We start from the raw sequence: 26,185 nt of genomic DNA on the forward strand, positions 1-26,185 counted from the left end.
GATCTTAGCCAAAAGGTCGAGGAAAAATGATTAAGACAACTGTAAGCAGTGTAATTGTTCATTTCATTCTAGTTTTACATATTTTCTATTAAAGAGCTGTATGCCTTTATCTCATAATGTTTTAACAGGAGAAAGTTATGATGCAGTATTCCGGCCTACATTTTAATTCTGCCCCTCGGTCCCTTGCACTGTCAAAAAGGGAACCGCACTGAAGGGCAGGGGCGGGGGGCTTACAGCGAAAGCACACATCCGTGCCCAGAGGACTTGCTAACAAGTTGTGTCAGGTCCCCATAGGTCCGTCTGTCCCTCTTTCCCAGGTCAGAATGGCTCTAACCACGTGCGTACCCAGACTCTCCCTCCTCAAGTCTCCAACCCCGCTACTGGCTCGGGTCCCAAACGCCGGCTTCGTTGGGAGCAGCCCGATCGCTCCTGGCTCCGCGCAGCCTGACTGACCTCCACCCCCGCGCCCCCTGTCCCGTGTACTTTGTCACTCGGCGCTGACCTCGAGGTCGCGGGGGTGTGCACGTGACCGAGAAACTTTGGAAGCCCCGGGGCGGCGGACGGCGGGCGGACGGCGGGGCGGGGAGCCGGTAGCCGAGCTCCCCCGCGCGGCGCTCTCTGCGGCCGCGGCGGTCGGCCGGCTGCGCTGCCTGGGCGTGCGGGTTCGCCAGCCGGCGGGGAAGGCGCCACCGAGCGCCGCGTGGATCCCGGGAGCCCGCGGTAGCGCGCGTGCCGCCGCCGGCGCGGTCAGCCCCGGGCCCCGCCTGCGCGGCCCGGCCGGCGGGCGGCGGATCCCAGGGACGCCAGGGGCCCGCTCGCGCCCGCCGCCGCCTCCGCCACTCGGTTACCTCGATCCTCCCATCTCTGCCGCTTCCCACTTTCCCTCACTCCTTAATCTGGATGGGAAGTTGGGGAAAATGGACAGGGTCGTGCTGGCGTGGATTGCTTTCTTCTGGCTAACAGGTAAGAGACATTTTCTACCGACACGGATAACTTTGTATGTATTCTGGTACCGGTACTGTTTTCACCCCCCGCCCTTCCCCCTGATTGTGTTTAAAGAAGCTTAGCAGGCTAGTGGTAAGTGGGGGAGGGGGCTGTGTGTGTGTGTGTGTGTGTGTGTGTGTGTGTGTGTGTGTGTGTGTTGATGGGGGAGGCGGGGAAGAAGCCCTGTATCAAGTGAGACGGATTGAAAGGCAGGTGTTTTGACTCATTTGAGATAAGAAATTGTTCTTTGAAATGTGCCTTTCTCCTTCCATACAACGGTTCTTCTTCGGTCTTATCCTGAGTTTGTAATGCTGTGAGTCCCGAGAAAAGCGTGGTTGGGGGTGGGGGTTGGAGAAAGCTTGGGAGAGACTGATTAAGAATGTTTTTCTGGAGGTTGGAGGTAGAGGAGTGTCTCCTTAATTCCTTCCCTAGAGAAGCCGGGAGCTCCAGGGACATTCTGTAGCTCACAGGGTGCATGGGAGCGGGGATGAGGAAGGAGATGGGGATGGAGACTTAATTAGTTGTGGAGTTTAGGACCCTTCTCTCTCTCATTTGGTACCATTTGGGGAATGGTCCTATAGAAGAGAAGAGCCTTCCTTCCCCCATTAAACAGTATAAACAGGGGAGAACCCTCCCTAATAATGAAAATTTGCGGACATATTCAGAAGGCAGGACCTCTCAGCATCAGAGTCGTTTTCTGGAGCTAGGACCTCTGTTATTTCCCCCTCTCTTTCTGTGAACTTTGTCCCTACCCTCCTGGGGTCTGGAAAGACTCAGGTTCCTAACACGTTGTCGCGTAGAACGATCTTCGAGGTTGAAAGCCAGGCAGTGTGGGCACCTCTGAGAGATTCACAGAGCAATGGGTTGGCGATAGAGGGGTTAGGAAAGCTTGGGTAGTTTGGACTGGGTCTGAGGCAACGATTTAAAGCAAGGTGGAAACCGAGTGATGGAAGAGAGGAACAAGGGAGCAGAAAGGTTGTGAGGACAGGACAGGGCAGTGAAGGGCAGGAGAGAAAATGGAAGATAGCTCCAAAAATAAAGTTTTATCCCCTCTGGGGGCATTGGGGTGAAAGTCAGTAGGAAAAGAGGAACAAGATTAAAATAGCTAAGGCAAGTGATTCAAAGAGGGTAATATACATTTAAGAAGACAGACAAAAACACTATTTCCCTTAGCTTCAGAAAACCATTATAGATTGTCCCAGGTTTTTTTTTTTTTTTTTTCCTATTGTTAATGAAGGGCCCCTAAACACTGGCTCTTGCCCCCTGCTGGGTTTAGGTTGGGGGGGCATCAGCAGAGTTAGCCTCTTCTCTTGGCTGCTCTGAGTTCATCCCTCCCACATTATTCAAATATGAATCATCTCTAATTTCGGGCTTTGGCTGATCCGTGCCTCCCCACTCCCCTGGCCTCCCAGTGCCTTCCACTTCCGCCCTCACTGATTCTCAACGTCCTTAATTTGCCTCTGTTTCTCAGTCATTGTATTTGAGGGGGATCTTTGGCCTTGAGCCTTTATCACTGCCTCCCTGAAGTCAGCTAGGCATTTGGGGAGGGGTCCCTGAGTCAGAGGTGCTTTTCCAGACCCTGGGGTATGCCCAAGAAAAGCTCTCTAGAGATTTGCAGGGAGCAGGACTCAAGGAGAGCATATATGCCTTGGTAGATGGCTGACAGCTTTTTATGAAATAAAATTATATCCCTGAAAGGGACCATCTAGTTCAGCTCTCTCAGTTTATGCAAATGAAGGTCCAGAGAGGCAATATGCACACAGCAAGTTTGTCCTGGAGCAGGGAGTAGAACCCAGTTCTCCCAAACCCCAGGCTAGTCCAGTTTGCACCCTCCTAAGCTGCCTCTCTGTGTTGGGGGTGGGAAGTGCACCTTTGTCTATGCCTTCTTCCCTTTGCACCTGCAGAGCAGGCAACAGGTTGGTTATCAGGGGCATCTCACTTGTCAGAGGGCTGGGACTGCCAAGCTCTGCAAGTGAGGCTGGCGGCAGAGATCCCAATGATCACCCCCTGGCATCCCCTGCGTCCAGCTTCCGCTTCCCCTCACCCTACCTGGACTAGCCTCTCAGCCTCAGCAAAGTAGAGGAGCTAACAATGGCGGTTGGGGAGGGGAGGGAGGAGAGAGGAGCAGTCAGGGATGAGATGGCTTCAGATTCCCCGTTCACAGGGCAACCAGGAGAGGAAAGGTAAGACATTTTAGTCCAGCCCAATCAATGAATTCTCTCTTGAGGGGGTGGTAGAAGGGGAGGGAGAAAGGAAAGGACAGATTAAAAATGAGTCAGAGAGCCAGGAAAAAAAATGCATTCATTCTCCTTCTCCCTCCCTTTCTCTCTCCTCCCCTTCTTTTTCTCTTTTTCTCCTCCCATCCTCCCCACTCCCCTGTTTTTCTCTTTTAATGCAGGCTGAGCAATTTTTAATCAACACTTCAGTTTTTTTTTCCTCAGGCTCCAACAGCTCCTTCTTCGTCTCTCATTGCAAACATTCTGTATTTCTCTCTGCTGTATATTTAGCCTCATAATTTCTTCTTGTCATTGTGATGCTGCTTCCTGTAATAGACTGTTTTGTTGTTGTTGTTGTCCTTGTTGTTTTGAACAAAACAAAATGCTTACCAGCTGCTATTTTAGCAACAGGTGCTATCTAGCAATAAGACTTGAGGAGGGTTCACTCTGTCTTTGTTCTGAATATGGATGGCGGTTCAGCCCTTCCTGGTAGCAGACGCTGTGAGAAATGCTGGAGCTGTGGCGACACTCTGGGAACACACTCTGGGAGCAGGCAGTGCGTTTTCCTGAAGACTCTTTTGAGTCTCTCTGTGACGAAAAGCGATTTCTCTATTAGCATTTTTTTTTTTGATACCCTTTTGGTTGTATTCATTCATATATTCATCCTTTCTACAAACATGTATCACATTCCTGTGGTTTCTAAGTATTACGATAGGTGCTGAGAATAAAGGGAGAAAAGACATAGTCCTTGCCCTCCAAGAGTTGTTAGTCTGGTCAGTGACTCAAATGGGTTTTCAAGTAATGCTGGCATGGAGGTAAAAGGCCCTGTGATAAGAGCCATGAGAGCCACACAGGTGCTAAGAAAGCACAGACAAGGCATTCCCACCCCAAACCTGGGGAAGGAGTGGAGAGGCTCTGAAAGGAACTCCCAGAAGGGATAATGGCTGAGTTAAGACCTATATTCATGTGTAGTTGGCTGCTGAGTTACTGAGTTACAGCCCTGGCTTCTGGGAGCTTACAGTCTGGTGGTGGAGAAGCCACTGATAGAGCTGTGAAGTACCCTGGGCAAAGGGGATCCTGGAACCTCCAAGTGTTGTGGGTGCCTCCAGGTTGTTCCTAACCTAGCCTGCAGCAGGAAGGGAGGTATCCAGGAATGGTTGTTACCTTGTCTGATTTGCATTCAGATAGATGCCTGGTGACAGTGTGAGGATGGGTTCCGGCATAGAGTTAAAGTGTTATTAGCTCCAGAGAAAGAAGAGTTGTTTTTAGATATTCCTGATACCTCAATTCTATTATCTCCTTTCCCATCCTGCATATCTTTCCATTCCTCTCGCTCATCTGTTTGACTTTCCCCCAGTGGAATAGACCTTTTTCTTATCTTCTTTAAGCACTTTTCTCCACTGCCTACCATCTTCAGCCTGGATGCTTCTCTGTGGACTAGGAGAGGAGTGTTGTTTCAATATTCCCGTCACTTGTTAGATTTTAGACTCATATCATGATTCTGTTGAGTGTCTAGTTTATACAGACTTGGGCATTAGTTCTAGTAGTCCTGGTACAATACTATACCAGTACTATGCTATGGTCTTAGTGCAAGTACCTAGTGCTCAGTAACGTGTTAGTAGTATTAGTACCAAGACTAGGTTAGTGGAAAGAACCCTGACTTGGGAGTTGAGGATTGGGTTCCAGTCCCATCTTCTCTGCAAATTAACTGTATATTCATGGGATCTGGATCTTGTAACTTTTTTTTCCTTTTGACATGTAATTTTACTATTTTTTTAATTGAGATGTAACTGACATATTAAACTATATTAGTTTCAGGTGTACATCATGATTCCATACTTGTGTATATTGAGAAATGATCACCACAGTAAGTCTAGTTAACGTCCATCACCATACATAGTTACAAATTTTTTTTTCTTGTGATAGCTTTCAATATTTATTCTGTTAGCAACTTTCAAATATGCAACAGTGTTATTACCTGTAGTCATTATGCTGTGCATTATAGCCTCAGGACTTTATTTTATAACTGGAAGTTTATACCCTTTGACTCCCTTCGCCCATCCCCCACCTCAGGCAACCACCAGTCTGTTCTCTGTATCCATGACCTTGATTTTTTGTTTTTAAGATTCCATGTAGAAGTGAGATCATACAATATTTGCCTTTCTGACTTATTTCATGCAACATAATGACCTCAAGGTCCATCTATGTTGTTGAAAATGGCAAGATTTCATTCATTTTCATGGCTGAATAATATTCCATTGTAGTGCATGTATATAAATAATGAACAAACAATACTTAATGAATGAATGCTTAGGTAGTTTCCATATCTTGGCTATTGTAAATAAAGCTGCAGTGAATTTTGGTTGCATATATTGTAATCTTTTGAATGAAGTCACATTTTAGATCATTTTCAGCTCTAAGATTTGACAGTGCTGAACTTCCTTCCATTTAATTTTGATGCGATGGAAGTCAAATTTACAGAACAGCAGGTCCTTATTGAAGTGCCACGTGGGAGCCCCTGTTGTCTTCAGCCTTTTCCTGACCAGCGATGATTGGAATAAAAAAACAGCAGCAGGAAAGGGAGATCTCTTGTTAGCATTTTCAGTGGAACAAGTGGAGTAGCACCTAGTGCTTGGTGGACAGAATAGGGTCCACTCTGAACAATTAAATGCGGTCATAATGGGGACTGTTAAAGTGAGGCAAGTGCTTTGGGCCAGATGGGATGAATCCTACTCTAGCCAACATGGCCCTAGAATGTCCCTTTTACTTTCAGCCTTTTGTTCCAGGATGCACTCACTTCGTCCATTTTTCCAGCTATTTTAACTCTTATACCAATTCCCCCCCAATCAGGAATGTAAATAAGAGTATAATCTGATCATTCTTGATTACTTACATGCAATAGTGCTTTTATGTGTTTCAGGTGGCTTTCACATACATTATCCCTTTTGATCCTTCTAAGTAAGTAAGGTTGATATTACCTACCTAGACTTATGAAGAACAAGGCTCGGAGTTGATGACTTGTCTAAGTCCATGGTATCTTCTTGATTAAAATAATAAGAAATAGTGTCACTATCATACATGACTTGGTTGTTTCAAATGCCTGAATCCAAGGAAAACATTATTTTCTGGTTAAGGTGGATCAAACTAGAACTCCTGATTTACTTGAATATACATGGTATCTATTTTGGGACACTGGATAGTGAGGCTCTGTTCTTAGAACTAAGAGAAATATTATAGGGAAAAGTGATAAAGAATAGCATTTAGTATTTCTAATTAAATCCGAAGATCTACAGGAACAGAAAGAATGAGGAGTGCTCCAGTGGGGCACGGGAGAGCAGCGGATGTGACCCTGTAACAGCAGACACTGCTGGCATATCAGAGCCCATCTGGGACTAGGAGCTGTTGCTGTGCACCCAGGAGCCGCACAGGATATAGCTGTGGCATGTGTAGGCTTAAAATCTTGGTCTTCAAGATAGTTTCTGGCTTTCTGAAAATGAAAGAAGGCATTTTGGATGACTAGAGTTCTTTATGGGCCAAGAAACAAGGAAGACCTCAGAAGAACATGCTGCTTCCCTGTTCTCCTATAGTGCCTGGAGCTCTGCAGGAAGTGGCGCTGCGAATTAGGAACAGAACCTTCACATTCAGCTTCGATCCTGCATCACTCCTTCCATGCCCTCATCAGGAGGCAGTTAAGGGAGAGGGATTAGACTCAGAATGACCTGGATTTGAATACTAGCTTCATATTTTACCTTAATTTCTTGAATTTTAAAATGCGGGAAGCTAACTTACCTTATAGGGTTGTTGTGATAATTAAAATGAAATTATGTATAACTCCTAGCACAATATTTGGCATATAGTAAGCTCTCAGTACTTATTATGAACTCAAAATAGGAATATTAGTCAGCATTTTGATGCAGCAACAAGTAACCCCCAAGTCTCAATAGCTCATAGCACCAAACATTTAGTTGCTCATATTATGTGAGAGCTGCAGTCCATTGCAGGTCAGCTGTGAATTGGCTAGAATTATTAATTCCAAATGTCTTCTTATTTCAAGGCCTAGGATGAAGGAGCAGCCACTCTCTGGGCATGCCGCTCTTATGGCAGAGGACTCAAGGTGTGTAGAGGGAAGACACAGAGCCAAACTACACAAATGCCTTTCAAGCTTCTGCTTGGACAACAAGTCTTATGGCACATTTGTTCACATTCCATTGGCCAAAGCAAGTCACGTGGCCAAGCCCATAGTCTATGGAGTGGACTCTGCCTTCAGGGAGTGATATAAGAGTGGAGGGGAAAATTAATTGAGAACAAATAATACAATTTATCAGCTGGGTTAAATGATTCAATGAATGTGTTGAGTACTTACTATGCAGAAGTGTCTTTAAAAGCCTGTAGGAGAGAGCTTGTTATTAATGACCGACAGATAACTAAATAGGAAATTCTTTAGGCCAAGTGATGTGATTCTCTAGAGTACTATGACTGCAGTAAGATCAAGAAGGAGCTTCTATAGGAAGTGATGCTGAGGAAGTTTGGAAGGATAAGTAGCAGTTACTAGGGGAAGAGTGGGATGGAGGAAGGGAAATTCACAGAGGAAACAGCATGTGAAAAAGCCAAGAATCAAGAGTGGAAGACAGTGGCCCCATCTGAAATGAGCCCTTGTACTTCTGAGTGCCTGGAGGGAGTCTTAAAAAGGGTGAGAACAAGGGAGTGATGTGATCAGATGTGCATTTTAGAAATATCCTTTGGACCTCAGTATGGAGGATAGATTAGACATAGGCAGTTTTGCGGCAAAAACCAGCTAGGACACCCTTGCAGAAAGAGAGGCAAGATGTGATGAGATCCTGAACTCCTGTGGAGCAGTAGGGATGAGAGAAGTGGACAAAGTGATCAGTGATGGAGGAACTAGTCCTGGCTTGGTTGCCTGTGGAGGTTGAAAGACAAGAGTGTCAAAGATGCCTCCAAGTTTCTGGCTTGGCATTGCTGGGGATGCCATTTATGAGCCTGAACTAATACAAGAGGAGAAACATATAAGGGAGGGAGATAGAGGTTCAGTTTTTTGCATTTTATTAGCTAGAGTGTAGCCTAAGATGCTATAAGAAATAGACTCTAAAATATAGTAACCCACACAAAATAGTTTTTTTCTTTCTTGTAACAGTAGAGACCTAGTGAGACTGAGTCTACCATTCCCATGTGGCTCCCAAGACTGCTCCAGTGATAAGAACTTTTCAGCCAATAGAGCAAGGAAAGCAAGGGGTCAAGGCAAATAATTTGTGTTTAGAGAGTTGATAGAGCATTACACATATCACTTCTCCTTATATACCTCTGTCCTCAATCTTAGTCCCATGGCCACAGTTTCACTGCAAGAGAGGCTAGGAATGTAATATGCGGCTGGCTTGGCTGACCAGATTAAAACCTGGGAAGTTCTGTTGCTAAAAGAAGGGAACAGTTAGCATCTCCAGCTATAAAATGATGAATTTGGGGTGCTTGCGTAACACCCATATATTTGGGTCTGGAGCTCAGGTGAGAGATCTAGACTGGAAATACAGATAATAAGGTGATAAGAATGGATAAGAACTTTCTTAAAGGAACTTTCTCTGTCCAAATGGCAGGTCCCGTCCTAGAAGTCTGACCCACATGAATGAGTCAGGACAGCTTCCAAAGTACCTCTGCCTTGCAAGGTAGAGACTGACCTTTTTTAGTACAGCTTTAGTTGCATTGGAACAGCATGTAAGCCAGCTTGACATTGCCCATGAGCTCATTTCAGATCTCTGGAAGACAAGGCAAATCAGACAGAAAGGGGATATTCTTCTCTCTTTCATCTGCATAGTGGTGGCAGAGAAGGGGAAAGCATGCCTCCATGAGACATGCAGGACATACACATATCAGAGTTATTGGCAGCAAATAATAACTAGGGCATGAGCAATGCCCGTTTGGGCAAGGGCAACGTTGGTGTTTAGCCCCATGGAAAAGGGAGAGATACTCATGCCTTTTAGGAGTCTTAGGAAGAAAACATGCAAGATTGCTGTCTTTTTTTTTCTCTCTAAATCTCAAAATGGCACATATGGTTACCCTAACCTAAAATGGATCAAGCCATGAGGTACTATGGTAGCAAACGACAGAAACTGATTCTGCCCAATTTAATCAGGAAAGGAATTGATTGGAAGAAAACTGATTAACTTACAGGTCCAAGAGGCAAACTGGAGAACCAGGCTTAGCAAATGGGCAAACACCAAGGGGATGTCTACTGTTCTCAGTAAAGTAGTGAATGGTTACTATTTCTAGGGGGAGAAGATTCAAGCTGTGTTTTCTTTCTTTCTTTTTTTTTTCTTTTTTTCTTTTTTGTCTTTTCTAGGGCCGCACCACAGCATATGGAGGTTCCCAGGCTAGGGGTCCAATCAGAGCTGCAGCCGCTGGCCTACACAGCCACAGCAACAAGGGATCCGAGTTGTGTCTTCAACCTACACCACAGCTCATGGCAATGCCAATCCTTAACCCACTGAGCAAGGCCAGGGATCAAACCCTCGACCTCACAGTTCCTAGTCAGATTCATTAACCACTGAGCCACAATGGGAACTCCAAAGCTGTGTTTTCTTTGTCTTTAAAAATTGAGCCTATGGTTGAGCATTTCCCCAGATGCTTTGCTTCCTGTGCTGACAGTTCTACTAAAGGATGGATGTGCTAGGACCAAACCTGGTGGAGATGCTCAGACACTCCTTATTTATCTCCTACACTTAGAAAACCTGCCCATCAACTGTTCCTAAAAACAACGTCCTAAGAAATTGGGACAGTGTGTTAAAAATGTAAAGACAAAAAAGATGAATTTCTTAAAGATCTAACTTAAGGCAGGTAAAAGATGTATATTTTCAGACCAAATGGAGAAAAAACTCAGAAGTCTGAAAGCCAAGATATGCTGGTGAATGGGCAATTCTGGGATCAAATCCCACTTCTGGGACTTCAAAAGTGAAGGGATGGGTAAGTTTGATACAAAATTTCTAAAGATGCCTCTCTGAGGTGATAATAATTTTCCATGATCTTTAGCAGCCGTCTTTGATTCTCTAAAATGGGGCCATGCTTATAAGTTAGCTTCTCAAAGATGCTGGCAGGAATAGCTTACAACTAGTGGAGAAAAAGAACTTGCTTTGAAAAAAATGCAAGTGCTAAAATAGGAATAGCAGTGCCGTAGATACTGCTTTTGTTATCCTGGCAAGAACACTATTTGTCATGTATAGAATCCTTTTCTTTACATGAGAATTAGGACAGGAACTTATTTTGCCACATGCAGGGAGCCACTGTCTGCACTTGGAGCTGATGCTCCCTGGCCTGGTGACCCCTGGGGCTGCTGCTCTGAGGTGTCACTCGTCACTCTAGTTTTAGGCAGCTTTCCCAGTGATTGGCCAGGATCCATTCTCTGCACTGAGGGCCACCTGCTAAGAAAAGCCCTTCAGTCACTCATTCATTTGTTCATTCATTCCACATTTTGTGAGCTTCAGCTATATTTTATGGCCTTGCTGTATATTGCAGATATCAAATCATCCAAATCCTGTTCCTTGCCCTCAGGGACCTTAGAGGTAGAAACCAAGTTTATATGGAATGTCTCATGATCAGAGACTGGTCTCTTCAATCTGTTTTCTTAGAACTTAACATTATATTATAAAACATGCTTTTGGGTGAATTTGAATTAGATAGCCAATGGCAGTTTTCCTGAGGATCGGGGGTAATATAAAAACTTAAAAAATGGTCTGGTGGTCAAAGAAGGATGACTCCCTCCTCTGCAAATGCAGAAAATCACCTTCAATCTTCAAAATGCCATCGGGTGCTTCTTCAAGTCAGGAATCCTAATTTTTACAGATGTGTTGTTTTTAAAAATTTTTTAAATTATTATTTTTTATTTTTTTCAGTTCCCATTTAAATTATTTTTTAATTGAAGTATTGTTGATTTATAATGTCATGTTAGTTTTCAGCAAATAGCACAGTGATTATATATACACTTATCTATTCTTTTTCAGAATCTTTTCCAGTATAGGTTATTACAAAATATGGAATATGGTTCCCTGTGCTGTACAGATGTGTTCTATAGAGTATGATTGACCCTCACTCAGTGCTTCTTTCTGTCCACTCCCCAGAAACTCCTAAGTTACATGCCCTGATGCTTCCCCAACTGGGGGAATAACATATAGTCAAAGAATGGAAAATATCTTGGTGTGCCTGGAGAGGGTGTGGGCCATATCATGGAGAGGCCTCACATGCTATGTTAAGGCTTTTGAGTTTTATCCTGGAGGGAATGGGGAATCATTGGAGGCCACAAAGCAGGGGACTGACGTGATTGGATATATCTTTTTTAAAAAGAATATTCTAGATAGAAAAAATGTGGAGCGTGTGTTGGGCTGGAAGTAGGGAGACCACTGAGGAGGCTGTTGTACAACCAAGGAGGAAATGAGGACTTGTGAGCTCATCCTTCAATGGGAATGGGGTTCCTAATAGGCCTGGCCAGGACAGGCTCAGGACCTGGGTGCCATTCATCCTATAGTTTGAAGCTTCTAGACCTAAAGCAGAAATTGGCATTTTCAACTTTCTCTCTAACTTTTCAGTCTCATGGTCCTCAAAGATCCAATGAACTGACATTTCCTTGAAATTCCTAGTTCTATCCTCTCCAGCTACCCAGATGTATATCTCAGCTTAGATCCCCAGGGTTTCTATGACACCTGAACATCTATATGTGGCTGTGCAGGTGCACACATATGCAGGGGTACCCTGTTTACAGCTTCCAGGATGTGCATGTGTGACTGTGCAGTGATGAACCCACCCAGCCACTGCTGAACATCTAACTACCTAATCTAGCATTCCTGTGCAGTTTCTGCCCATCCAGTCCTATACACACTCAGCATCTTACTTTGTTATCTGTGCTAACCTAGCTCTAGGTTCATGGCTTCCCAGAAGTCAACAGACTCTTCTTGACAGCAGCAGCAACCATTACATTTATTGAATGCTTGCTGTATACCAGTACTATCCTAAGTGCTTAGGATAAAATCTTATTTAATCCTGGAACAGCTCCATAAGATAATTACTATTAGTCTGGTTTTACTGGTAAGGAACCAACTTGTAATTATTGAGTAATTTGTCTTAAGTCATGCAACTTGGAAGTGGTAGGGCTTGGATTCTCAATTAGGACTCCTTCTGAAATCCATGCCTTTACCTATCATGCTATAAAAAAGGCAGAGATTTCTGAAAATGTATTCTTTTCTCTTTGGAGCTAGAGCTTATGTGTACATCATAGAAGAAACTGCAAATCAGCTAACCTCTATTAATAATTAAGGAGGTCCACAATTTAAAAAATAATAATTAAGGGAGTCCGATGGCTTGGTCAAGTGGCTAATCTCATTAACAGAGAAGAGAGCTGAGAAGGGGGTTATTCTTAGTAATTATCTAATGAAGAAAACGGCATACTTAAACTCTCAAAAACAACAAAACAAAAACAACCCTCCCCTCAACACTTTTGTGTTGCCTGCACTTGCCTCTTTTGCTGGTTTCATTTATTCGAGAAGGGCCAGGAAATATGATTTCCCAAGTAGAATCTGCATGGGCAGCAGAGAAGAAAGGCACTTGGTCAGCTTCACAGCATTGTACTGGGAACAATGCCTGTGATTAGTTATCCAGCCTCAGCCACCGCTAATTGAAGACCCTTCACCTCTCTGTCCCATTTTTGTTACCTGGGAAATTGGAGTGTGAATAAGGATTGGAGGAGAAATTACAAAGTTAAAAATTAATGTGATAGATTTTAAGGAGAAACTGTAAAAAAAAAGTCTCTTCCTCATCCAGGTGTGTGAGTTGGGGAGAATGGAATCAGTCACCTCAGCATTTGGGGGTGGGGAAGGGAAGCAGTAGAGCCTGGGCACTGGGGTTCTTAGCTTCCAGATGAGACTTATTCGCCCCTTGATGGGGCTAATCTATGTAACCTGGCTGTAATCAAACCTTTGGTGGATGGTCATCAAGATTCAAGAGCCTTAGGACAGGAGGTGAGGGAAAAAACAGAAAAGGTGAGGGAGGATTCCTATTTGAGGTATCCTCTCTACTGGTCACAGTCACATGGCTCTGCCATAAAGTCCACTCAGGCACCCAGGGAGATAAAGTTTGTTCACAACTCTGTTGGGTAAGGAATATGAGGCTTATTTTACAGGTGAGGATTGCTTAACAGGCTTCCTTAAGGCCTCACCATTAGTACATGACTTGATGAGATTCAAAGCCCTATTTGATGCCATTGCTATTTTACTATCCCGTGCTCTCTGAGTCATTTAATCTGTTTCCTTTGCAAAGTCCTGGAAATTCCCATATTAATAGTCATTCATTTGCTTACCCATTCCTTTATTTGTGCCATAGTAGCTATTGAGCCCTTAGGTTCCAAGCAGTAATCTCAAATATTCTGTTGCATTCACTTCCCAATTCTACAGAATGCAGAAACCTTTTCTTCCTAACAGGAGTAAGACTCTAGTTTTCACAGTGCTTTGATAAAGAGAGGCACTGATCTGGAAATCAGAAGACGTATGTACAAATAGGGTATCTTGCTCTTGTTAAGAGAACTTCTATAAAGAGACATTCATGAGTAAGCACAAGTTTGAGCTGTGAGAGTGAGTTTGCTTTGTGGGATGTCACTGTGAATATGGGCAGTGATAAAGGACAGGAGGCTCCCCATGGAAACTAGTTCTTTCTTGTATGTCTCAAGTCCACCTGCAATTCTAGGGTGAAACTCTTTACTTCAGGCTATTTGAAGCTGGCATGGCAGGTTCTTGGATTAATTCTGAATCTCTTTATCATGTATTTCTAGTCATATTCCCCTTTTTTCTGCCTCTCATCATAGTTCTGGTTCTGCTCCTAACCTCAGATCAAGCTAGAAACTCTTAACTCTCCCATTCACCTCAAAAAGTTATGTTCTCTTTGCTTGGAATTTCTAGATCTTACCATCGAGTTCATAGAAGCCCTTTGCTTCTCAAACACTCCCTGATCTCTCCTTCACTGAAATTTACCTCTCTGTCTCAAACACCAAGCCTCAAATCCATCTTTTCAGCACTTAAACTTCTCATCTGCTTTCCAGCCTCCCCCCTTCTTTTTGGATTATCCTTCAAAGCTTTTAAACTTAGTCTACTTCTTTTGATCTGAAATTCTCCATTTCTCTCAAAGCCTTCTTTCCCCCTTAATGTCTGTCTTCTTTGCTTGGTCACCAGGTGGAAGGGAAGTCACTTCCTCCTGAAGTCATACTTCCTGGCTTCATTGTCCTCATTTATCAAATATTTGTTGAGTATCTATGGGCTTCAGGAACCAGGACAGCAGGATAAGACACATTCCTGACCTGACCTGACAAGTCTAGAGGCATAAAAATAAGTACTTTTACAAAATTATTATAGTACATGTTTAGAGGAGAATGCTGGGGATACTGATGGCACTAAGTGACAAATGGATTGGTCAGAGAAGGCTTGACAAGGAGCCTTTGAACTGGGTTTTGAAAAATGGAAAAGGGTTTCCCAGGGAGGGAAGTGAAGAAAAAGCATTCAATAAAATAAGAAGCATCATGTGCCGAGAGATTTAGAGGTGTGAAATGGCACATCCCTCTTGGGGAAGCTATTCATTTGGTTACCTTGAATGTTGGTGCTCAAATAGAGATGCTGCACGAAGAGAGGCTGAGGAAGAAATAGATGATAGAGTGCCCAAACTTCCTGAAGGCCATGGAGGGTGAGTGAAGGGTTATAAGAAGGAGAGCCATAATAGTCAAGTTTAGAAAGATAACGTGAACTTATAGCAAGGAAAATGGACTGCATGTGAGCAACAGCAGGCAGGAGCCCAAATAAGAGATTATTGGAAAATTTTAAGCAAGAGGTGAAGAGGGCATATGCAAAAGCAGTGGTGATGGCAGTAAAGAGAAGGAAGGAAATATTCAAGATGTTAAGAGGTCAGGTTGCCATGACTTTATGACCAATTAGATTTTGGGAGTATGGGTTTCTAGACAAGGCAACCAGGTAAGACATTGATGCTATTCACTGTAATGGAGAAAACAAGGGGAGGGACAGGCTAGGGAGGTAAGATGGAAGGTAAGAGGAGGTAAGGTCCAGGATACAGACACCCTTTGGACACGTTTTTTCTGTTTTGCAGTCATGACTGAAGGCCTTCAGGTCACAGTGCCTGACAAGAAGAAGGTAGCCATGCTCTTCCAGCCCACTGTGCTTCGCTGCCACTTCTCCACGTCTTCCCATCAGCCTGCTGTTGTGCAGTGGAAGTTCAAGTCCTACTGTCAGGATCGCATGGGGGAATCTTTGGGCATGTCGTCTCCCCGGGCCCAGTCTCTCAGCAAAAGAAACCTGGAATGGGACCCCTACTTGGACTGTTTAGACAGCCGGAGGACTGTTCGAGTGGTAGCTTCCAAACAGGGCTCGGCTGTGACCCTGGGAGATTTCTACAGGGGCAGAGAGATCACGATTGTTCATGGTAATCATGCCTCTGGTTGGAATCTAGGGAATGAGAGGGAGGTTGGTTCCCTATTTCCCAGGGGCAAGAGGATGTCAGCCTCACACCCTTTCGATCCCTCAAGACTTTGACTTTATGGGATATGGGAGCATCAATAACCTAGCAAATTGCTTTAATGGGATGGTGTGGGGAGGAAGAATGGAGGGGTGTAATAGCCAGAAGACACATAGATAAGCTTGGGAAATAGCCATTCATGAGCTTGACCTCCATTCTGAGGAGTTTATTATCAGAACTGAACTGAAATGGGTTGTAGGGAAAGCTTTATCAGTCACATACCTTATACCTTGACATCAGTCTGTATTGCCCTTTCCCTAACTTGGCAGACCTCCCTTGAAGTTCCTCTGCTGGGAGAAGGGGTGTAAGAGTACAAGTTGCAGAGCCAGGTCAATGCCGTGGCCCAGGTGGTTTTTCATCAGTTTAACCTTTTCACCTGGTCCCTAAAGCTTTGAACAAGAAAAGTTCCAAAGTGTGGTAGGACCTATTGGATGATTTGAATTTTGAAGAACTTCTGTCAAGCCAGCTCATTTCCAGTAGTCCAGAGTAATTCAGGAATTTATTTGGCTTTCAAGGGACCCCTGCAGGCCAGGTTGAAAGCAGTCTTCTATTCCTGAAGCCAGACTGGAATTAGACCAGTTTCTGGGAGTGCTCTAATTCTCTCACCTTAGGGATGCTAGTTTTTATTATTGTTCGGTTGTTTGTTTCTTTGTTTTAAATAAAGCAGACATCTTGTCAGCAGCCACCATCCAGGTAAAGAGATAGACTACTACAGACACCTAGAAGGGCCCACCTCTCACCCTCCATTGTTCAGTGTTGTCCTTCCAGAAGACAAGTGTAGGACCAGGTCCTTCTCTTTGTGATAACAGATGCGGATCTTCAAATTGGAAAACTCATGTGGGGAGACAGCGGACTCTATTACTGTATCATCACCACCCCTGATGACCTGGAGGGCAAGAACGAGGACTCAGTGGAACTGCTGGTGTTGGGTAAGTGAAAACCCTCAGTGACATTTTCATCGTAGACCGCTTGCACTGTTCCCACCTCTCACTTCTCCCGGCAGGTTGCATACACCGGCTTTATCTTCTGTACACAGACAATCCAGTTATGGAATATGTTCTTTATGAGCAGTAGCTGGACTTATATTTTGTTTCTTGGTGGCTGTGGCCCCCTTTTTATAGCATTGTCCTGAGGGCTTCTTCTGCTTTTTCAGCCCCACACCCCTTTCCACTTGCACCTTTAACCCTGACTTCTCTCTGCTATTATTCTTATCTTTTTATATGCTAATTGTTGAGAAAATGCCAGGCACCTTTGAAGCAGGGTAGAGACAGCTGAGAGATAAGAATTCACTGGTGTGGTGTGTTAAGATCTCCTGAGACAATGGGAATCTTTTCCCATTCAATTATCTCCACTTACGACAATCTTAAGGAAAAATGGCTGTAAACTGTTAATAATAAAAGGTGCCCTGTGAAAAGAGCTATTGGGAAGATAGACTAGTGTTTAATTGGAAGGCAAATTTCTTGAAACCTAAGTGTCTGAGTTATTCTCAAAGCGAATATAATCTAACCCTTATTAATATTAATTTCTTCATAAATGAAAACTCATTACTTTTGGCCACTATCCTCTTTTGTGAATGGGAGGAGTGTTAGCGGGCAATGACCTCCCTGTATGAAACTGAAAATTGAGCACATATTTCGTGATCTATAATTGTTGGTGGAAACCAGAAAATTAGAATAAGACATACTGAAATTAAGAAATGATATTAATTGGAGGAAAGGTAAACCTTGAAGCCATTTTTCAAAAGAAATTACATCTTTTGTAGTGTCTAACAATTTAGGTAACAATTTAGGGGAGTATTTAAGGTGCTTTCTTTTATAGGCAAGTGAGGGTGAAGGTTAATTTTTACCTGCTGTGGGGAACTCCATGCCCAGGGAGGAAACAGAATTTGCTACTTAGGATATTTAGTTTTACTCTATCATGGCTTTGTCAAATCAGTTATTCTGCTGCCTTAATTTTGTAGTTTACAAAATGGATTAAGGTAATAATTATGTGTTAATGATTAACCCCTTAATTAATAATATTAGCCCTTTTTAGATGGTTGACTTAATTCAAATACATATTTCTTGAATCTAGTATATAAAGCATAACTGCTGTGATTTGGAAAAGAATGGGATCTATGATAGATATTCAAAAGGAAATTAAAAAAGTAAAAGGTTTATATTGACATTGTAAAAGAACACAGAGCGATCATATTTGAGATCCACTGTGACCCTAAATCCGAAGAGAATAAAAAGATAAAATTCTGCCTAATCACACAACTCAAATGGCCAAGTTGGAAGGAACAAGTGGCTCATTGAGCCTGCAATTAGCTAATTGTGAACACAGTTATTTGGCCAATGCAGTCATTTGCAGGAAAGTAATTGCCTGTGCAGGAAAAGGAGGCCAGGTAAAAACCACTTTAAATAACTTGGTCCTAGTTCTGCAAATGTGGAGAAATAAATAGAGTGAAAGCCTTGTCATCTGAGGATGTACTGAAGTGCACAAAGGGCATTGCTCTGGATGGAAACATACAAAGCAACCTGGGCAAAGATGCTGTCCTCGTGACTAAAAGGTGGGTGAAAGGAAGGCTCAGATGAAAGTGGCCAACAATGATGGAAGGAGCGAGAAGAACAGAAATCAGCGTTACTCTAAAAAGAATCATAAAGGGAAAGTGAGGACACTGCAGATCAGCTTATCACAGTAGAAACAGCATATCTGTGAGATCCACAGATAACGTTCTAGGGTTTGTGAGGAGGCAACAACATGCAATTCTGCTATGTTCCACGTTAATTAGGAATGTTCAAAGTGTGATAAATTTGCCACGTAAACTTTTTAGAGCAATACTTTCTGTGTTTGTTAATTAAAGAGCTTAGTTTGAAGCCTGTGACAGTTTTCTGGGTGCAGAAAGTATTATATTTACTTTCCAGATACAGCCTTCTGAGTCTTCTCTATCTGGATTCTCCTTAATAGAATTTTATGGAATTTTTCAATATACTGTCACAGTTTTAAAAACTCTAATTATTTGGTCATTATATCCTGTAGGCCTTTTTGTTAGGTATTCTTTTTATGTGAGACGAGGAGAGCAGCCTGATTTCTGAAGTCAACCTCAGGGAGATAAAGACCTCAGTGGGAAGGTAACTGGGTCCACAGTTGCCTAATTACAACCTCCACAAACCACTGGTTCAGTCATTGAACTTAACCTGAAGAATGGTTGGAGGGACTGGGAAGATTTGGTCTAAAGAAAGGAATTGGGAAAGGGAGCATGGCACATGTCTCCAGATATTCTGAAGTGAAATTATATAGAAGAGAGACTGGAAACTTACTCTGTCTGTGTGGCTGGGTAAAACCAGAACCAGGAGTGGAAGTTACATGGGGGTTGTCCATCTCGGGATAAATAAAGAACTGTTAACAATTGGAGAGACATCTAAAGATGCAATAAGTGTTCTTAGGAGTAGTCATTTCTATATCCTTAAGAAGGTGGAGGATTTGTTATGAGTTATTATGTCAGGCACTTATGTATAGGGAAAGGTGTTCAATTAAGTCACTTTTGAGCTTTATTTCAATTTTTAAATTCTTCGATTAAAAAGTAGATGCACATGAGTGATGTGACAACCTTGATAAATGAGAAAACGACCTCCCAGGAATTCGATCCTCATGACAGAAATAAAAAGTATTACAGGTGGGTTATGAGAACATACAGGGTGATACTTACAGGAAGCCAGAGGGAGTAAACTGTGGGTCAGGGTTATAAGGACTAATTCCACAAGAATGAGAAGAAACTATTGATGGAGACTTGAAGGAGCTGAAATGTTAGCTGTTCTTGGAAGATGATTGCAATGGGGAGTAGAAAGCTGGTTGGAATTACACATGACCAATTAGTAAGGAAAGATAGTTTAAAGGGATAAATCAGAGGCAAAGTTAAGAAGAATTGGGTTTTTTCATTATACGCATAAAGGTGAAGATGGAAAAGTTGATGCAGCAAGATGTCTTATGTGTCAGAGTAAGAAGTTTGGACTTCACCTGAAGACTTTGGGGAGCCAGTAGAGAAACCATAATGGAGGAATGAAATTAATCTCAGGGTCAGAACAATAACTAGCAGCAGGGTAGACAATGTGTTAGAGTTCTAGAACAGAGGGACTGGTTATGGCGTTGCTGCAGCAGCACAGATGATAACTTATGATATTCTAAACCAGAATAATGATTTGAGAAGAGACAACATAGAAACATTTCTGAAATGGAAGTGGTGGATCTTGGTGACTAATGCACTTTTAAAAAATGAGAGAGGGCTGAGTCAAAGAACACCATAGTTTCTAGCTAGCTGGGGAGCCAACTGTTCCACCATCCAAGAGAGAGGCCACAGGTTGGAAAGCAGGTTGAAAGGTGGGAGAATGCGTTTGATCTTGACATGTGGAATAGAGATGCCTCGCTGACAATTAGAAATATAAGTCTGTACATGTACGTGTAACTGGGTCACCATGCTGTACAGTAGAAAAAAATTGTATTGGGGAAATAACAATTTATATATATATGTATGTATGTATATATACATACATACATATATATATAGAAAAGAAACAAACAAAAAAAAGAAATATAAGTCTGGAACTTGGTGGAGAAATAAGGGTTTGTGATAATAGATTTGAGAGTCATAAGTGATAGTCACAATAATGAAAGAATAGATGAGTCACCAGGAAGATTATATAAAGTGAAAAGGGCCAAGGACAGAACCGTATCAGTCTTCTGTTCTAGCTCAACTTCATGTGAGTGGTAACACTGGTACTGCATGTATACTTGTCCTGATTTCTCCTACAACACTGGATGCTTCTCAGTAGCACTGAACCATGAACTCTTCAGAGGCAAGGACCAGTTCTCATTCATCTTTCTATCTGCAATGCTTGGCAGAATGTCTATAATAAAGAAGCTTGAGAGAATTTTTAAAGTGATAAATGAACAGAATCTGTAACTAATATTTACTTTGTGCCTCTTCGTCAGTGCTGAGTATATATTTGCTGACTTATGAAGTGTTAATACAATAAACATCTACAGTTTTCCAGTGAGATATAATGCAGTTTAATCTCACTGGTCATGATTCTTTTTTTTTTTTTCAGTTTTTTTTTCCCACTGTACAGCAAGGGAATCAAGTTATCCTTACATGTATACATTACATTTACATTTTTCCCCCACCCTTTGTTCTGTTGCAACATGAGTATCTAGACATAGTTCTCAATGCTACTCAGCAGGATCTGCTTGTAAATCTATTCTAAATTGTGTCTGATAATCCCAAGCTCCCGATCCCTCCCACTCCCTCCCTCTCCCATCAGGCAGCCACAAGTCTCTTCTCCAAGTCCATGATTTTCTTTTCAGTGGAGATGGTCATTTGTGCTGGATATTAGATTCCAGTTATAAGCGATATCATATGGTATTTGTCTTTGTCTTTCTGGCTCATTTCACTCAGTATGAGAGTCTCTAGTTCCATCCATGTTGCTGCAAATGGCATTATGTCATTCTTTTTTATGGCTGAGTAGTATTCCATTGTGTGTAATACCACATCTTCCGAATCCAGTCATCTGTTGATGGACATTTGGATTGTTTCCATGTCCTGGCTATTGTGAATAGTGCTGCAATGAACATGCGGGTGCATGTGTCTCTTTTAAGTAGAGTTTTGTCCAGATATATGCCCAAGAGTGGGATTGTGGGGTCATATGGAAGTTCTATGTATAGATTTCTAAGGTATCTCCAAACTGTTCTCCATAGTGGCTGTACCAGTTTACATTCCCACCAACAGTGCAGGAGGGTTCCCTTTTCTTCACAACCCCTCCAGCACTTGTTGTTTGTGGATTTATTGATGATGGCCATTCTGACTGGTGTGAGGTGGTATCTCATGGTAGTTTTTTTTTAATTATTATTTTTTTTTTATTTTCCCACTGTACAGCAAGGGGGTCAGGTTATCCTTACATGTATACATTACAATTACATTTTTCCCCCAGCCTTTCTTCTGTTGCAACATGAGTATCTAGACAAAGTTCTCAATGCTATTCAGCAGGATCTCCTTGTAAATCTATTCTAAGTTGTGTCTGGTAAGCCCAAGCTCCCGATCCCTCCCACTCCCTCCCCCTCCCATCAGGCAGCCACAAGTCTCTTCTCCAAGTCCATGATTTTCTTTTCTAAGGAGATGTTCATTTGTGCTGGATATTAGATTCCAGTTATAAGTGATATCATATGGTATTTGTCTTTGTCTTTCTGGCTCATTTCACTCAGTATGAGATTCTCTAGTTCCATCCATGTTGCTGCAAATGGCATTATGTCATTCTTTTTTATGGCTGAGTAGTATTCCATTGTGTATAATACCACATCTTCCGAATCCAGTCATCTGTTGATGGACATTTGGGTTGTTTCCATGTCTTGGCTATTGTGAATAGTGCTGAAATGAACATGTGGGTGCACATGTCTCTTTTAAGTAGAGTTTTGTCCGGATAGATGCCCAAGAGTAGGATTGCGGGGTCATATGGAAGTTCTATGTATAGATTTCTAAGGTATCTCCAAACTGTTCTCCATAGTGGCTGTACCAGTTTACATTCCCACCAACAGTGCAGGAGGGTTCCCTTTTCTTCACAACCCCTCCAGCACTTGTTGTTTGTGGATTTATTGATGATGGCCATTCTGACTGGTGTGAGGTGGTATCTCATGGTAGTTTTGATTTGCATTTCTTTTATAATCAGCGATGTTGAGCATTTTTTCATGTGTTTGTTGGCCATCTGTATATCTTCCTTGGAGAAATGTCTATTCAGGTCTTTTGCCCATTTTTCCATTGATTGATTGGCTTTTCTGCTGTTGAGTTGTATAAGTTGCTTATATATTCTAGAGATTAAGCCCTTGTCGGTTGCATCATTTGAAACTATTTTCTCCCATTCTTAAAGTTGTCTTTTTGTTTTCTTTTTGGTTTCTGGTCATGATTCTTTATCTGAGTTTTTACTATTATTAGAGGTAGATCCATCAGGGATTGGGTAGACAGCAACAGAAGTAGACTGGCTAACTGAGGCAAGAAAAGAATGCATGTTAAAAGTGAAAATAAGACTAGAAAATCAGTCTCCAAAAAGGGTAGTATATTAAGGTGACACTTGTTGTCTTCTGTAAACAACCCCCGAATCTAAGTGACTTGCCGCAATGGAAGTTCATTACTTTATCTTGTGGTTAGGAGGCTTACCCGGAAGCTCACTTGCAAGTCATGTGTAGGTGTCTAGGCTTCTCCATTGTTGAGCTTGCCATATTGGAGCATTTCACTTCCAGCTGCACAGAAAGAAAAAGTGAGGAAGGTCATGTGGAACTTTTTAGGGGTCAGGTCTATCAGTGACCTGAATTACTTCTGTTATTTTGTTTGTGCCTCGGAAGAAAATAAAAATGTTTTGATGAACACAGCACAGTCCCTGCCCTGCCAGAGGTGTCCCAGGGTCCATGTAATAAGAATTAATAGACAATATCTTTAGGGGTCCATGGACATAAAAAAAGAAACTCAATTCTTTTATTCTTTTCTGTTTTTTTTTTTTTTCTTTTTAGGGCCGCACCTACAGCATATGAAGTTCCCAGGCTAGGGATCGAATTGGAGCTACAGCTGCTGGCCTGTGCCACAGCCACAGCAACATGGGATCCAAGCAGAGTCTGCGGCCTATACCACAGGTCACGGCAATGTGGGATCCTTAACCCACTGGGCGAGGCCAGGGATGGAACATGTGTCCTCATCTATATTAGTTGGGTTTGTTTCTGCTGAGCCACAGTGGGAACTCCTTCAACTCTTTTTTTCTGATCTTGCATTTTCTCACTCAAGAATCAGTCTCAGGAGAGAGAGTCCCACTGGCCCTATTGGGCAGGTGCCCACTGCTTGGCCTTTGCTGATTAGAGGCTTTAGATGGCTAGTCCATCAAGTTATGGAGAAGAATCAGTTCCTCAAAGTAAACTGGGTTACTGTTACCAAAAAAGGAAGAATGAATTTTTTTGAGATGCCCCCCAAAAGCAATACATATCCACCAAAGTGATGTTATTACTAAATCTACTATTAATATTAATGTATACAGATAATGATTTGAGTTCACAAAATTTTTCTGTAATAACCTTGTAAGAGAGCAGGCATTATTTTCTTTGTTTTCCAAATGAAGAAATTAGTGTTCAGGTTTTGAAACTATTATCCCAGTGGGGGGAAAAAAAAAGGGTTATTGATCTAATCCAAGTGTTTGATTCCCAGCCTCATCTCTATCCATGATACCACATGACCTATCTATATTAAGCCTTAGAATGCTCCCCTGCATAAGCCATGTTTTAAAAAATGTGGTTGCTGCTTGAGGCCATAGATAATGATTTTTACTTGTCCCAGATTTTCTTTAGTATTTCATTTTATTTCTCAGTGACACTGCCTATCACCATTGACGTAGGCCCTCACTTCAAAGACAGAGTTGTTTTTGTCTAGGTTGCATACCTCCCCACTGAGCATGCTTTTTCCCATACATCTGAAGCATCTACAAATCACTGCGGATGCTTCTCTTAGAGGTTTCAGAAATATCCAAAGATGTGGTTCAGAGAAATGGGAAGACAACCGCTGATTCCAAATTAAACACAAAAACTATACAGAACACTCTTTAGTCTCTTTTTGATGATTCAGAAGGTAGAGTCATTCTGAAGTTGGAAATGCACGTGGTGTTTTGGGTGCTTTGAGATGACGGTAACAGATACCTTAGAAATATTTAGACAGGCGTTTGGGATCGTAGGGCCATACCAGCAGAGAGACCCAGAAGGTGGAAGTGTCCAGAAATCTGCCACCCTGAGATTAGGCATTGGTCTAGGATTAGTGGCAGGAACAGTCTGTTTATAACCTGGAACCATGCCACTGTTTGGATAGGAATAAAGTTCTCTTGGGCAGCTCCAGCTGGCAGGAAAAGAACTTCGCCATTCAGGAAGGCTCAAGTTGGGAAGTTGTTATTTTAAAATCTAAAAGCAGCTCGCCTTGTTCTTACTTTTCTCTATACACAATATAAAGGCCTGACCCCTTCTTTCTGATGTCTGATGTGGTAGCTTGTTTTTAAGGGCCAAGTAGAAAAAGGAGGGAAAGGGCCCCAGTGGAAACAAATATGGCTGGATGAACACTTGTACCTCAGGACCAAGAAAAGAATAACAGGATGTGAGCCAAGAGTGTTCAGAATTAAAGCTAAGGAAGACTTTTCTAATGGTAAATAACAATTTTTGAAATTATAGAGACTCCCTCTCTGATCAGCTGTCAACCTGGAACTTATTCTCTTGTCCAGGATATTGGGACAAACAAGATGGCTTTAGAGTCCTATAATTGTGAATTTATCTAAAAGATCCCCAAATTGCAGAATTAATTCTCTGTATAGGGTGATGCCCCAAAGACTCTTGTTTTGTTTTAATATTGTTTCTGTTTTAGGAAAAAATGATTCCTGTTGATTATAAATATTTCAAACAAAACAGAAAAATACAAAAGAAGAAAATAATTTCCTAAAACCTCACCATCCAGAGCTAACTGTTCTGCAGAACCCTTTTAATGGCAGGGAACAGATTCTCAAACTGACTTAGGGGAAATTCTTGGCTTAGGTAGCCAATAAGTCCAGGGGTATCCTAGTTTCAAACATGGCTGAATACTAGTGTTCAGGTTATGTTCTAAAGTATCTCTGTCTTCTCTGTATCAGCTTCATTCTCAGGCAGTCTGTCTCCACTTGGGCCAGACATGGCCTCCAGCAGGTCCAAGCTTCCATGGTCTTTAACACCTTCCATCTCAGGAAACTCAGTTGCCTCTCTCCATAGTTTCAGCAAAAGTCTTCTTGTTCAGGGTGGGCCCTGCATTGGGATAGGAACGTAAGGTACCACTAGCTCAAAATGAACCCAGTGAATTGAAGGGAAAAGGAATAGCTTCCTAAAAAGAAATTGGGCATTTGTTTCCAAATGAAGAAGAAAAGAATGCCAGGCAGGCAAAAAACACACACTGTTAATATTTTGTGGAATTCATCAATTTCTGCATCTTTATAGGCCAAATGCAATGCTATTCCAAGGAGGCCTGAAATAGGCTTGCTCCCAGCAACCCTTGTGAGTAAGGTGCTAAGTTGGGATTGATTCTTCTCTATGAAGGTAATGCCACAGAATTACCTTTGTGTTTCTGTCATGCTTCTATTTTTCCTCCCATCTTCTCCTGTGAGTTCCCCAAAAGAACGTCTATTACCTAGACAAGAGGTGGAGAAACAGGCAGCACTAATTTTTTCAAAAATCAAGTCGTTCACAATACTGTGCCTGAAATTGTTATTCTGGTCTAAAATCAACCTTTGCACCTATTATTATTATTATTATTATTATTGGTCTTTTTGTCTTTTTAGGGCCGCACCATGACACATGGAGGTTCCCGGGCTAGGGGTCTAATCAGAGCTATAGCTGCCGGCCTACGCCAGAGC

At 42.4% G+C, this 26,185-nt stretch overlaps 1 protein-coding gene and 1 long non-coding RNA gene across 2 annotated transcripts in view; one reads left to right on the forward strand and one right to left on the reverse strand.

Moving 5' to 3' along the window:
* The first annotated feature begins 323 nt into the window (after positions 1 to 323).
* The window catches only part of ILDR2 (immunoglobulin like domain containing receptor 2), a 61,936-nt gene continuing 36,074 nt past the window's right edge, over positions 324 to 26,185 (forward strand). The window contains exons 1-4 of the mRNA XM_047782872.1: positions 324 to 439; positions 509 to 963; positions 15,336 to 15,668; positions 16,571 to 16,690. Coding sequence (XP_047638828.1) covers positions 324 to 439; positions 509 to 963; positions 15,336 to 15,668; positions 16,571 to 16,690 — 1,024 coding nt within the window. The remainder of the gene's footprint in view (positions 440 to 508; positions 964 to 15,335; positions 15,669 to 16,570; positions 16,691 to 26,185) is intronic.
* LOC125129380 (uncharacterized) lies at positions 22,651 to 25,954 on the reverse strand. Its single transcript, XR_007135467.1, has 3 exons — positions 25,887 to 25,954; positions 22,945 to 23,027; positions 22,651 to 22,773 (listed from the first exon to the last, which is right to left on the reverse strand). It is a non-coding gene; the product is annotated as an uncharacterized LOC125129380 (long non-coding RNA).

This window comes from Phacochoerus africanus, chromosome 6, assembly GCF_016906955.1.
Source record: "Phacochoerus africanus isolate WHEZ1 chromosome 6, ROS_Pafr_v1, whole genome shotgun sequence".
NCBI classification, from domain to species: Eukaryota; Metazoa; Chordata; class Mammalia; order Artiodactyla; family Suidae; genus Phacochoerus; species Phacochoerus africanus.